The sequence below is a fragment of the Equus asinus genome, chromosome 12 (assembly GCF_041296235.1).
Source record: "Equus asinus isolate D_3611 breed Donkey chromosome 12, EquAss-T2T_v2, whole genome shotgun sequence".
In the NCBI taxonomy this organism is placed as follows: domain Eukaryota; kingdom Metazoa; phylum Chordata; class Mammalia; order Perissodactyla; family Equidae; genus Equus; species Equus asinus.
The window spans coordinates 75,825,955-75,839,036 of record NC_091801.1 but is presented as its reverse complement, the minus strand read 5'-3'; the positions used below and the strand labels follow the sequence as shown (position 1 = coordinate 75,839,036).

General features: G+C 44.2%; 1 protein-coding gene across 2 annotated transcripts in view; it reads left to right on the top strand.

The window, feature by feature from the left end:
- Positions 1-13,082, top strand: part of DNAAF11 (dynein axonemal assembly factor 11) — an 82,443-nt gene that overhangs the window by 39,015 nt on the left and 30,346 nt on the right. The window contains exons 6-9 of one of the 2 annotated variants that reach the window (XM_070481613.1): positions 1,034-1,222; positions 4,115-4,192; positions 9,173-9,238; positions 12,946-13,015. In XM_070481613.1, coding sequence (XP_070337714.1) covers positions 1,034-1,222; positions 4,115-4,192; positions 9,173-9,238; positions 12,946-13,015 — 403 coding nt within the window. The remainder of the gene's footprint in view (positions 1-1,033; positions 1,223-4,114; positions 4,193-9,172; positions 9,239-12,945; positions 13,016-13,082) is intronic. The other variant, XM_070481612.1, reaches the window with a different exon arrangement.

The following is a 13,082-nucleotide window of genomic DNA, read 5'->3' as shown; positions in this document are numbered from 1 at the left end:
TTTTGTGTCCTGTCATCTCAGTAGCAACAGCAAAGAAATCTAACATTTAATGAGTACTTATTATTTGCCGTACTTGGTACTGAGGCTTCATGTAGATTTTTTCATTTAATGTCATTTTGTAACAGAGTGTATGTTCTAGGGAGAGAGGCCATACCTCATATTTACTTGTTGAATCGTGGCATTTTCTCTCTGCTAGACTAGAACCTCCTGAAGGCAGCATCATTGTCCATCTTGGCTAGCACTGAATCTGGTGCCTGGTACACAGAAGATGCTCGTAAATATTTCTTGAATCCAAGTTGAACGAACATTGGGTATCTCATTTAATACCCATTTGATGTTGTATAGAGACATCATTTCACCCGCTGACAGTCCACAAAACATGAATGAAAAGGGGAGCATAGCACTGTTACCATATAAAGCCACCAAATCAAAAATTATTCATAAGAAATGAAGTAGGCAGGGGACATACCATGGAAGATCTCATATGTCCCACTAGGGAATTTTGGAGATGGAGAATCATTAAAGAACCTTGAAATAATATCATCAAATTTACCTGTTAGAAAGAACCCTCTGGGAGCAGTGTGGAGGGTGGAATTGAAGGGTGCAAGATTGGAGGTGGGGTGATTGCTAGGGCTCAGTGGCCTCCGTACTTGTCTGATCATCAGAACCTCCTACAAAATATTGTAAAACACAGATTCCTGGGCCCCACCCCAAATCTACTGAGTGAATTCTCTGATGGGCGCCCGGGAATCTGTACTTTTGATAAAGCTCCCCACTGGACTCACATCGGCCAGGTCTGTGAACCCTGGAACCTGATTATGTTGACAGATTGAGAGCCTGCTCCAGTGCTGTGGCAGTAATTTCCACCAGTGTGGCAGTGTGTCCACCTCGGACAGGCTCTCCTTCAGACACGTCTTGTCATTCAAAAGTAAGAAGATAACGTAAGACAAATGTACAGGATATTTAAGGGCAGCATTCAGGCTGAAACTCAGAGATCCATTGTTGGTCTCCTCTGCTCTGTGTTCTTTCCTAGCCCATCTTCTGTTGAGAGCAAAGACCTCCAGGCACCAGAAATACGGGAAGGGGAATGCAACAGAAAGAAAGTAGAGGACGAGGAGGATGACCTGGAATTCTGGAATAAGCCCTCTCTGTTTACCCCTGAATCCAGATTGGAAACTCTTAGACATATGGAAAAACAACGGAAAGCCCAAGAAAAATTAAGGTATTCCATTTTTTCCCATCCTTGAGAGCGAGGTAACCCTCTCTTATGGAATATATTTTCATGATTGCACATTATTTTGCCCATTACCTCTGTTAAAATCTTTATTGGCCATCATGCAGACTTTGCTTTTTCTAAGTCCAGCTCTTTGAATTGTATCTGCTAACATTTATTAATATCGAACTACCTTTTTTAGAATGTCATGAGTGATGGCATTTTTAGGTAGAGTTTTGTTTGTCTGTCTTTAGCTTTTTAACAACTTTGAATGTTTCACGTAATAGTATGGCCTGAGTTAGAGATACTGGTTATTACGGTACCAAGAAAAAGGCCAATTTGTGTGATGAGTGAGTTCCTTTGTATCTTCTAATTTCTGAAATTATAATTAAAAATTAGTTTCATTAGGCATTATATTTTTTCAAATATAACTCTCTTGGATGTTCAACAATATACTTTGCCTTTTGAATTGTTTAGATATAATTTGATGATGATGTGTTAGAAGCTACAATGCTTAAGCTGTTATTTTCAGAGTAGCTTTTTCAAAAGAGGCTCTTTGTCATTCCATTGCATTTCATTGCGTAAGTCTAGTATGTCAAACGTATCACTTATGGAAATACTTGTAATTCATGAGCTCAAGAATGTGATCAGTTAGCTGTGAAATACAGTAATCTGCGTGGCAATGACACGAGCGAAACACAGTTTCCCTCCCTACAATTACCAACTAAGAGCAAAAAAACTAAAAAAGTAGAAAGACTGTTAGAAATCTCTGCTGCTTTCATAAATTTTTCCTCATTAATTAGATAAGGCAGTATAAAAATGAGAATCAAATCCGGTCTAAAATACCTGTTTGTGAAGTTTGGTGATTTGCACACTGAGAGGCCACCCAGTGCTTTGAGCAGAGCACTGAAACAACATCAGGACACGTGGGTTCGAGTCATGACTCTGCTGCTTCCTCACTGTGTGATGCTGGCGGGTACCTAACTTCTCCTCGTCTGTCTCCTCGTCTGTTAAACAGGGATCATCATACTTGCCTTACCCATCCCACCGTATCGTTAAGAGAATGAGACAAGCCAATAAATATAATAGTGCTTTGCAGGTCCAACAGCCCTTTGAAATGGAAATTCTGCATGTTTATATAATGTGTACTGTATTTCTGATGTATATACACATAGACACGTATATACACATATGTATGCATGTAGGTATGTGTGGATATAATATATATAATATTCATTGTATTGAGCCTGAAATCAGGAGAAAGTTTTTCTCTCCCTGACAGCCTAAAAAAAGTATGGCCACATTGGTTGAAAGTCCAAGTCACTCTATTCAAGTGTGCTGCAGTCCCCCCAACCCAATGGGGTCCCTGAGATTCCAGTGTGCCACAGTCCCCCCAACCCAGCAAGTCCCCGAGATTCCAGTGTGCCGCAGTCCCCCCACCCCGGTGGGTCCCCGAGATTCCAGTGTGCCGCAGTCCCCCCAACCCAGCAAGTCCCCAAGATTCAAGTGTGCTGCAGTCCCTCCACCCCAGCGGGTCCCCAATATTCCAGTGTCCCGCAGTCCCCCCAACCCAGTCGGGTCCCCGAGATTCCAGTGTCCCGCAGTCCCCCCACCCCGGTGGGTCCCCGAGATTCCAGTGTCCTGCAGTGCCCCCACCCCGGCGGGTCCCCGAGATTCAAGTGTGCTGCAGTCTGCCCATTATAGTGGGTCCCTGAGATGTTTGCCTCTTCTGGATGCCCCCTAATTGTCCTGGTTCATGGAGAATAACGTAGTTCATGGAAACATTAACTTAATTGGACTAGAGGGCCTAGTTTAAGATTCAGAAGAGTGTGAATAAATTTACATTTAAAAATAAAGTTAACTGACGCAAAATCTATATTAAAAGAACAATAGAAATGCAAGGCAAAGAATTGCCTGCAGTTCCATCTTCTAAATAAATTTGTCCATCTGGTCTTTCAGAGCTTGTCCATAAATGGCTATTTAAGTTTCTATGTATTTCCAGTAACGTTTTAAATAAACAGAACTTAACGTCCTGCATTTTTCTTTCGTGTTATTCTGTGAGTCTTTTCCTCTTTGCTCCATTTCTTTTCCTCCTATCCCTCCCCCTTCAAGAGAGTGATCGTTAACAAGCTGAGGTCAACCCCACCAGAACTTTCTTTATCTTTGACAGTCATATAAAGCATTTCTGCAAATGTAGGATTTGGAGTCTTTTTAAAAGCAAAAATGGGTGTGTATTTTATGTATTTGTTCTTGCTAAACACACCGTCAGCACTTTTCTGTCACTTTTTAGATCAGTAGGTAAAGAGCGGACACAGTTTTTAATGGCAGCAAAATATTTCTTAGTGTTGCTGTTACCACAATTGATCCAGTCATTCCTCCACTGGTGGGCGTTCAGGACGGTTCCGAGGTTTCGCCACTACAGATAATGCCTGCTGGACGTCCTTTTATGTAGATCCTTATGTACTGGTATTTTTATTTCTATAGAATAGATTCTACTTGACATTTTAAAAATTATAATTTAACTAAAGCAGAAACTGTATACACAAATCGAGAATTGACAGTAATCTGAGTAAATCATGCATAGAATAGACTCATGTAAATATTCATGGATATTTCCTGAAAAGGAGTTCCTTTTTTCCCCCATTCAAATTATCTGGCAAATTGTCTTGGTCACATTTTTGCCTTACAGATATAGATACAACCGCACAGAAATCTGGCTTGATTGTCCATTCCCAGCATAGAATTAAAAGAGTGGACTTCATAACAGTGAATTGTTGATGTATTCACAAATATCTGATTAATTTTTCTTAAACTGTTTCACCAAAATATTAATTACTTTTACGTTCTCTTTATTTTTCCCTCTTCCCGTTGCCCCTGTTCCCACCCACCCCCAATCTTAAGTGACAAAAAGAAGAAAGTGAAACCAGCCAGGACCTTGATAACTGAAGACGGGAAAGCCCTGAATGTAAATGAGCCCAAGTATGTGAGGCCAGATAGAGGCTTGAAGAAGCACATTTTGTGCTATTGGTCGTTATAATTATGGTTTGCTCTGTGGGGAAGGTATCTGACTGCACTTAACAAGCTCGATGAGTCTAATAAGAATGTCATTTTGTGCATATTTGAAAGCAAAGCATCTATTATATTTTCAAGTACATAACATTATGTTTCATTTTCTTGGCATCCAGAAAATGATCTTGACATATGGAAATCTCACTTATTTATGTATCCCCTGAGACTTTGGTTGGACTATATACAATCTTATGCCTGAAAATTGCCAGTGCATGATTGTTGTGTTTATTAATATTTGAAGCTCTGCCGTGAACAAGCCAGCTGAGAATGCTGATATGTGCCCTATCCATCTACCTTATGCTCTGGAGAGATCTACAAAGCAGGCAGAAGCTAAGGAAAGAAATTCACATAAATACCTCCATGAAGTTAAAGAGAGGAAAAATATCCAAACTGGAAATCCTCAAGTATAGTAATACCTGATCTACCCTATCTGGCTGTCTTTAAAATTTGAAAATAGAAAGCAGGCAAAAGAAAGCCTTTTGCAGCCAAAATACAGACCAAAAAGGCTGTGGACTAAATCTTGTTCACTTCATTTCATTACTCAAAACCTGTTTACTTTCGTCACCTCCCTTGCTCTGCCATTACCATGGTAAAGGAACTGTCCTGAGTCATTCCCGGGCATCATTTACTTCATCTTCACAGCAGTGTCGTGTGATAGGCAACGTTTCTTTTTACAGGTCCAAAACCTGAGCTTCAAAGAGGTGAAGCGACTTGCCCAAGTTCATCTAGTTCATAGGTGGTGTGTCCGACTTGCCCGTGCCAGCCCAGTTCTAGGCATTTCCATGATCAAGTTTATAATCTCTCCCCTCCTATACGCTCACAGCTTCTTTATCCAGCAGGCAGGATTGCAGCCCAAGACCTGAGGCCGGGCACTGCGGGCACAGCAGTGACTGTCCCAGGCTTCTGCCTTCATGGAGCTTAGCAATCTAGTGGGCAGACCGTCCTTCTTCAGCCTACAACAGGGCTGCACGTGTCCTCTGGTAGGACCATCACTCCTCTCGCCACACTGACCACTTACCTGACCCCAAACCAATTCTGTTTAGGGGGATTCTCTGAAGAGCTGATCACCCACCACCCCCTCCTCCTACCGCCTACTTCTATCAAGGAGGTCATCTGTCATCCTCCAGAATTTTATCCTCGTGTGGCTCTGTACCCCTCCTAATCCAGCTCATTCTCTCCCCGCTCCCTGAGCCCTGTCCCTTCCATGTGCCCGCTGGAGCTTGTGCTTTGTCAACAAAACCCATAGCCTCACCTTTTCTCTCAATGTCCCTTCTAGCTTCCTTCGCTAATGGAAACTGCTAAGGATTCTGCTTCTCCTGCTGCCCTCTTGATTCTTCCCCACCACCTACACCACGAGGAATTTCCACCTCATAGCTGCTTTCAGACCATTTCTCCTTCCCTGAGAATCCCCAGCTCTCTGAAGCCCAGGCCATCTAGATATGCCACCTCCACTCCTTATTACGGTCATCTGCCTACCTCCTGATCGACCGCCCCTCTCAAGTCCTTGAAGATCTTAGCTCCCAGACCAGTGTCTTTCTCTCTGCCTCTCCTGCCATCATCAGGCTTGTCACCTCATCTTACGTATAGATGATACAGCAAAGCCCTGGCCTCTCCATCCCTCGACCCCCTCACCTCCAGCCATCTTCTCCTCCACCTCCACCCCCTCTCCCAATCCACTTTCATTCTTAGATTTGCCATCGTCAGTATCTCTTCCACCTCCAGAATCTTCCCTGCAGGTGTCTCATGAGCGCTATCTCCTGTGTTCCTGGGGAACTCCCTCCACCCCAGCAGTCACAGGCTCCACTAAGACCATGGATCAGTTCAGTCCACTGTTTCTCTTACTGCCCCCACCTGTCTTGTTCTCACCTTCCATCACCCTGCTTTGGTTTTATAGTTCATCACAGAAAACATGCCTTGGCGTATACCTTCCACTCTCTTGTCCTTCTTTCCTTCCATCATCCTCACTTCACAAAACCCCAACCCTGTTTGAATAAACGTGCCTCCACTCCTGAGCTTGCCCTCATACTCGGCCAGAGGAAAACATTCAACTCTCCTTGCTGGTCCTACTGTAAATTTGTGACCACAGATCTGAGGTGCATTTCTGGCAACGTTACTGTATCTTCCTGGGCAGTTTATTCTCCCACTCGCCTCTAGGCTACCTTCACACCATGTCCTCAGTCTTTACCTCCAGCAACACCTTACACTTCTGTAGCCTTAGCTCAGAACCTTGTTTCTTATTCCACTGAGAAAACATAAGAAATTTTCTCACCCACCAACACTAATTTACCAATGTACCTGGACCTGTAGCACATACTCGCTTCTCTCCTGCTGTGGGTGAGCTTTCTATCTGGAGTCACTCTCTCTGCTGGTGTACTGATCCCACCCCTCCTGCTACAGGACTTGCCTTCTGCAATTATCCCTTCTCTGCTGTGTCCGTTCTGTCTGCTCTACCAGATCAATCACATCAGTATACAAATGTATTGTAATCTCTTCCATCTTAACAGAAAATAAGACCAAGAAACATCTCTTTTCCCAGTTTCCTGTCTAGCTACAGCCCTGTTTCTCCACCCCCACTTAATAGTCAAAGTTCTCAATGGAGGCGTCTGTCCTCAGTCACCAATTCCTCACTTCGCATTCCTTCTTGAAACCATTCTGCATATTCCATCATCCTGAAATTTCTTCTTCTTCTTCTTCTTCTTCTTTTTTTTTTTTTGCTAAGGAAGATTTGCCCTGAGCTAACATCTGTTGCTAATCTTCCTCTTTTTGCATGTGAGCTGCCACCACAGCATGGCCACTGACAGACAAATGGCGTAAGTCCACGCCCAGGAACCAAACCCGGGCTGCCAAAGTGGAGCACACCAAACTGAAGCACTAGGCCACCGCGGCTGGCCCTGAAACGTCTTTAGTCACCTCATTTTTCTATTCTGTGTTCACAGCATTTCTGTATTCAGCCACATCATTTCATATATCAGTCCCCATCTACCTGATCTTGCAAACTTGACCACATTGATCATTACCTTCCTCCTTGAAGAAATTTCTTCCCTCTGCTTCTGACTCTTCAGCCGTCCTACCTGCACGTCTTCTTACGGTTTGCCGGGTCCTTGTTGTCTTGTCTCCTGATTGCTCTGGGGCCAACTCCTCAGCTGTCTTCTCCTTTCACATTCGCTCTGTGGGAATCTCACCAAATCCCGGGGCTTTAAACACCATCTTTATGTTATTCACAACCAGACCCAGCCTCTTCCCTGAGCTGAAGACTCGTATATTCAGTTAGCTGTTTGACGTCACTGTGTGGATATAAAATAGGTATCAGAAACTTCTCATGACTGAAACAGAAGTCCTAATTTCTGTCCCCACCACCACCGTCCACCATAATGTGCTTGTCCCCTGGTGTCTTCTGTCTCGGTAGTGAGCATCCACCCACTTATTAAGACCAAAAACTGTGGCTTCATCCTTGGTTCTTTTCTCTCTCGTGTTATGAGTGAGCCCTATGAGCTCTTCCTTCAGTATTACCAGAATCCAGCCACTTCTCATTAACTCCATCTCCACCACCTTAGAGCAAGTCAGCTCCCTCTTGCCTGGACAATTGCAGTAGCTTGTTGAGTAGTCTCTATGGTTCATGCCTCTGCCTCCTATAATCTCTTCTACCCAGAAGAATAAAGGAGAAGGAAGGGAGGAAGTGCACACACTCTTTCTCTTATGGAAAATTCCTGGAACACACCATGCAACACTGTCCTTCACAGAACTAAATCACATGACTTTATCTGGCTGCAAGGGAGGCTAGGAAATGTAGTCTTTATTCTGCATCACCACGTGCCAGTTAAAATCAGGCGTCCTATTACTATGATGCAGGGGGAGCAGATGGTGGGGAATGACCAGCAATCTCTGCCATAAAAAACCTTTCAATTAATATATGAAGGGAGAGTTAAGTTGAATGGCTGGAAAACTGGGGAATAAGCAATCAAGGAAGTGGGGATAGCACATTTAAAGCTCCTGAGATGAGATCAAGAATGCGGGGGTAATTTGAGCAACTGGAGAAGTCCCGCATGGCTGGATCGTGGAAAGCGATGAGAATGCCTGCCGCAAGCAGACCTACTGCTGACAGCCAGTTCTATGGCTAATTTTACATTTTTCCAGACAATTTATCCTGCATTCTTTAATCTTGTTGGGTTATAAGTGAAGTGCTCAAAATAAAATTGACCAAGCCATTCTGAATAGTATGGTGACATTCTGGAAGTTATGCCTAGGACTCCTCCTCAGGGTATAGCTAAAAGACTAGGGCTTTGGAATTCTGCCTCTCCACACATATGGCCTCATTCCCCACTGTGTCAACCTCTCTGAGCCTCCATTTTTTCATCTACAAAATGGAGGTGATAGATAATGAATGGGCAGTGTCTCAGCATCTTGCAGGTCGATGGAAAGGTCAACAATGAAAGGAAAAGAAAAAAGATGTCAAGGAAAGAGAAGGAAGACAGGACTGTTTAAAACTTAAGGAATAGAATGCTGGATAAGGGGAGGCAAACACAACCTTGACTTCTTCATAAATAATTCCAGTGTTTTGGTTTGCTTCTAGCAGACTCGAACAAAATGGAAAAGAAAATTTTAACTACCAGATGTCTCTGTCTCTGCACCAATGCAGATTTTCTGTGTGTAATTTGCCCTAAGATCATCACTTTTAAACAATGTAAACAGCGATAATTTATGAATATAGTGTAGGTTTCTAATGAAATTTTTAAATTAACATAGACATTTATTGTCCAGCTACCAAAATAGGTTTGTCATTGGAGATTATTATATAAGTATTATCAAATTTATTTTTGATAGTGGGATAGTTTATCTGTACAGTATTGCTAAAGACATCATCGTTTTTTCCCCAAATGGATTATTCCTTAGACTTGACTTCTCTTTGAAAGATGATGAAAAGCGTAAGCAGATCGTCCTGGACCTAGCCGTGTACAGGTGAGCATGTTTTATTATGGATATATTTAATGGCATTTCTTTCTGTTTTCCTTCTCAACTGCAATCTCTTCAGTTCTAAAGCGTGAACAGCAGCCTCTTTATTGCCAGCAGACACTTCTTCCCATGGTGCATCCCACATCATGACGGTTTCTCCTCCACACTTCATTCCCATGGGCGGGAGTGACAGGGGTGTCCTGCCTGCCCCTCATCACCACACCCTAACTGTTGCTCTCTCCTCCCTGAATCTCCACGGCTGTGACTCACACCATCCACCTCTGTCACCTTCTACCCTTCCTGGCTGAAGTCACTCAGCGACGCCAGGCCAGTCTGCCTCATTCCTTGAAGATTTTACGTTCTGGCTCACAGTCCTTCAACTTGTGATGATTTCAGTATCCACTTGCAGGATCTTTCTGCTTCTCCACCCCTTTCAGACCCACTGATGCCTCAGGACTTTTGCACGTGTGCTTCCCTCTGCCTGTACCACCCTCACTCTCGGTGTCCGTGGGGCCTGTTGCCTCATGTCCTTCAGGCCTCTGTTCAGATGTCCTGGATGATAGAGGCCTCTCTGCCCCTCCCTGCCCCCGCCCCCCAGGTAACAGTACCTACTGCTGCGCAGCGCTTCCTCCCACCTCGCTCTGCTCTCTGATTTCTACCTGGCAAACTATAAATTTGCTTGCATTTTTTAAACTTTGTAGTTGAGGCAGGCACTTTATTTTGTTTGTTCCTTTCTCCTTAAATCTCCAGCACCTAAAACGGTGCCTAGCCCCTGGGAGGAGCTCAGTTAGTACAGGAATGAATGAATGAATGAATGAATGAATGAATGCATACTGATGATGGGAGTCAACGGACATTTACATGCACGGATTATAATGAAAAGCCTTCCTCTTTTTAAGGGCTTTTTTCCCCATGCTCTATCTTATTTAATCTCTCAATGACTCGGTGAAGTAGGAGGAGTGTTATCCTGGAGTTACCCGAGGGGTGTGAGTCTTGTCATAGTAAACACAGTAATCAGTGACGCCAGTTGAACCCTCAGGCCTAGGTCCAACTTCGTTTTTTTAATTGCGGTGAAATACACATAACTTAAAATTCACCATTTCAACCATTTCGTGTGTACAACTCAGGGACACTTAGTAAATTCAGAGTGTTGTGCAACTATTACCACCATCTACTCCCCGGGAATTTTCGTCACCCCCAAAGGAAAGCTCAGACCCGTTAAATAGTCACCCCTCGTTTCCACCTTCCTGGGGCAAATGCTGATCTGCTTTTTGTCTGTAGGTTTGACTCTTCTGGATATTTTCTGGAAACGGGATTGTATGTGGCCTTTTTGTCTGGCTTCTTTCACTTAGGATGGTGTCTTCAGGGTTCCTCGATGTTGAAGCATGCAGCAGAATTTCCTTTCTTTTCATGGCCAAATAATATTCCATTGTGTGGCTAGACTCCGTTTTTGTTTGTCCGTTCACCGGCTGCTGGGCATTTGGGTTGTTTCCCCCTTGGCTGTTGTGAATAGGGGCCGGCTCTTCGTGCGGTCCCTTCTCTTCCCCTGGGCTGCTCTCTCATGCTTCCTCTCAATTCTTCTGCCCGTGGACTGCCAGGCCACCTACCTGTAAGGAGCTTCCAGCTCTTCTCCAGCTGACTTCATGCCCTCTGTTCCTCCAGGTCCCCAAGCTGCCCTTTCCATTGGTTTTCAGTTAAACTTTCTCTGTTTCATCCTTTTAAGTCCTTTCCGTGGTTAGACCTCATTTCTAGAGTTTAATCAATGTGCACCCCTTTCTCTTGTTTAGCTCTGTTGGCTCCTTCACATTCCGTCCTCAAGTGAAAGCTTTCCTCATCCCCCCACGCTTGTACATTTTCAAGGAGTGGTGATATTTCTGCTGCCTAGGGAGTAAAACACTTCTATTCCCATGATTGTCTGAACTACTACATTAAAATTTCTTGTTATCTTCATTGGCACATGGATATGTATATGAAAGTTAGGTTCATTCGTTCATGTATGCTGCCTGCCTTTATTCCGCAGACATCTATAGAATCCCTACTATGTGCTGGGCCCTGGAGACTAACTGGCGTGTTCTGAATGCAGTCACTGCTCTGTAGCTTATGACCCAGTGGGGGAGGCAGACAATAAGCAGGCAGGCATCTAATGAGTAATTAGTTAGAAAGGGGCAAGAGTGTTGTGCAGGAGAGGAACAGAGATCAGGGGTAGAGAACAACGGTGTGTGGAGGCTGGTGGCTGGTGGTATAACGGGTGGTTAGGGAAGGGCGGCGACACGGGCGCTGAAATTGAAGGATGAGAAGTAGCGAGCTCTGCAAAGAGCTGGCAAGGGATTGTTTTAGGCAGAGAAAAGCAGCACATGCAAAGACACTGTAGGTAGGGGCGGATGAACTTTAGGAGGCCCTCAGCGTGGAAAAGGATATGTAATCCACGAACATGGTAGATATTAAACATGAAGTTGTAGGAAACCTTCACTCTACTTTTTGGGTTTTTTTTTTTTGAAGATTGGCCCTGAGCTAACATCTGTTGCCAATCTTCCTTTTTTTTCCTTTCTCCCCAAAGCCCCAGTACATAGCTGTATATCATAGTTGTAAGTCCTCCTGGTTGCACTCTGTGAGCTGCCACAGCATCTCCTCGTCATCACAGCATGGCTTGATGAGCGGTGCTAGGTCCGCCACCAGGATCTGAACCAGCGAACCCCGTGCCACTGAAACGGAGCGCGCAAACTTAACCGCTACGCCACGGGGCTGGCCTCTTGACTCTACTTATTATTATTATAAAAATTTTTATTAAATAAAATATAACAATGCTTTATTAACACTAACTCGTACTAGGCACTAGGCACATGTCTTCACAGCCATCTTAGGGGTTAGGCACTGTTTGTACCCTCATTGTACAGATGAGGAAACTGAGGCTTAGCGAGGTTAAGAGACGTGGTCCCAGGTGATAAAGCAGGCGGGGGTGGAATCACTCCTCACAAGGCTGTGTGGCTGACACCCGTGCCTGTAACCCCAGCGTTATCCCATCTGCCTTAATGTTCATGATTTTGGAAACATCGCTGCATTTTTGCATGTTCACAATCAATATTTAACACGTATAAACATAATTATTTGGCTAAACTTCTTATTGTAACAAGGGATGTGAAGTCTGAATCTTCCGTTTGCTTGCGAAGTGGAGGAGAATCATTGCCGCCTGATCCTGGAGTCAGGGGCATAGATGGGGGGCTTTGCTTGTTCAGCAGAAAGTGCCTCCAAGGAGAGAGGCGAATGGTCCTTCAGGAGAGACGGGGTCAGGGCAGCTGTGGAACTGCTGCAGGGGCTGGAGAGCAGCTAAGGAAGCAGGGGTTGGTGCTTGCAGGCCCCCCGCATTCAGCCTTCCTGGCTGTTCAAGGCAGTCTTAGGGGCTTAAAATAAAATATTCAGGAAAGAACGTGACAAACTGGTTTTTGCAAACCTCTGGTGTTTCAGGCTGCAGATATTTTTGGGTTAGGGGCAATCAATGTTAAGTGCGCTTATGGGTCTAAAAATGAAATTGCTGATATATTGAATTTCCTTTGGTCCGGGGATCAATTTAAGACAAATTTTTTTAAGACCTGTTTAGCATGAAAATTGTCAACTTTCCTCATTTAAAATGGTCCCGTAAGTGTGACTGTGTATTTGCATTTCTTTAAACCTGATGTTTTGGAACGCGCTAAGATTTGGTGTGTTTAATTTCGAAGGTATCTGGATACGTCTTTGATCGACGTTGATGTGCAGCCAACGTACGTGCGAGTGCTCGTCAAGGGGAAGGTGGGCATCGCCCTGTGGGACTGCTACAGTTTAAAGCCAAGCCCTGGCCAAGCCAGGTGGCTGCCGA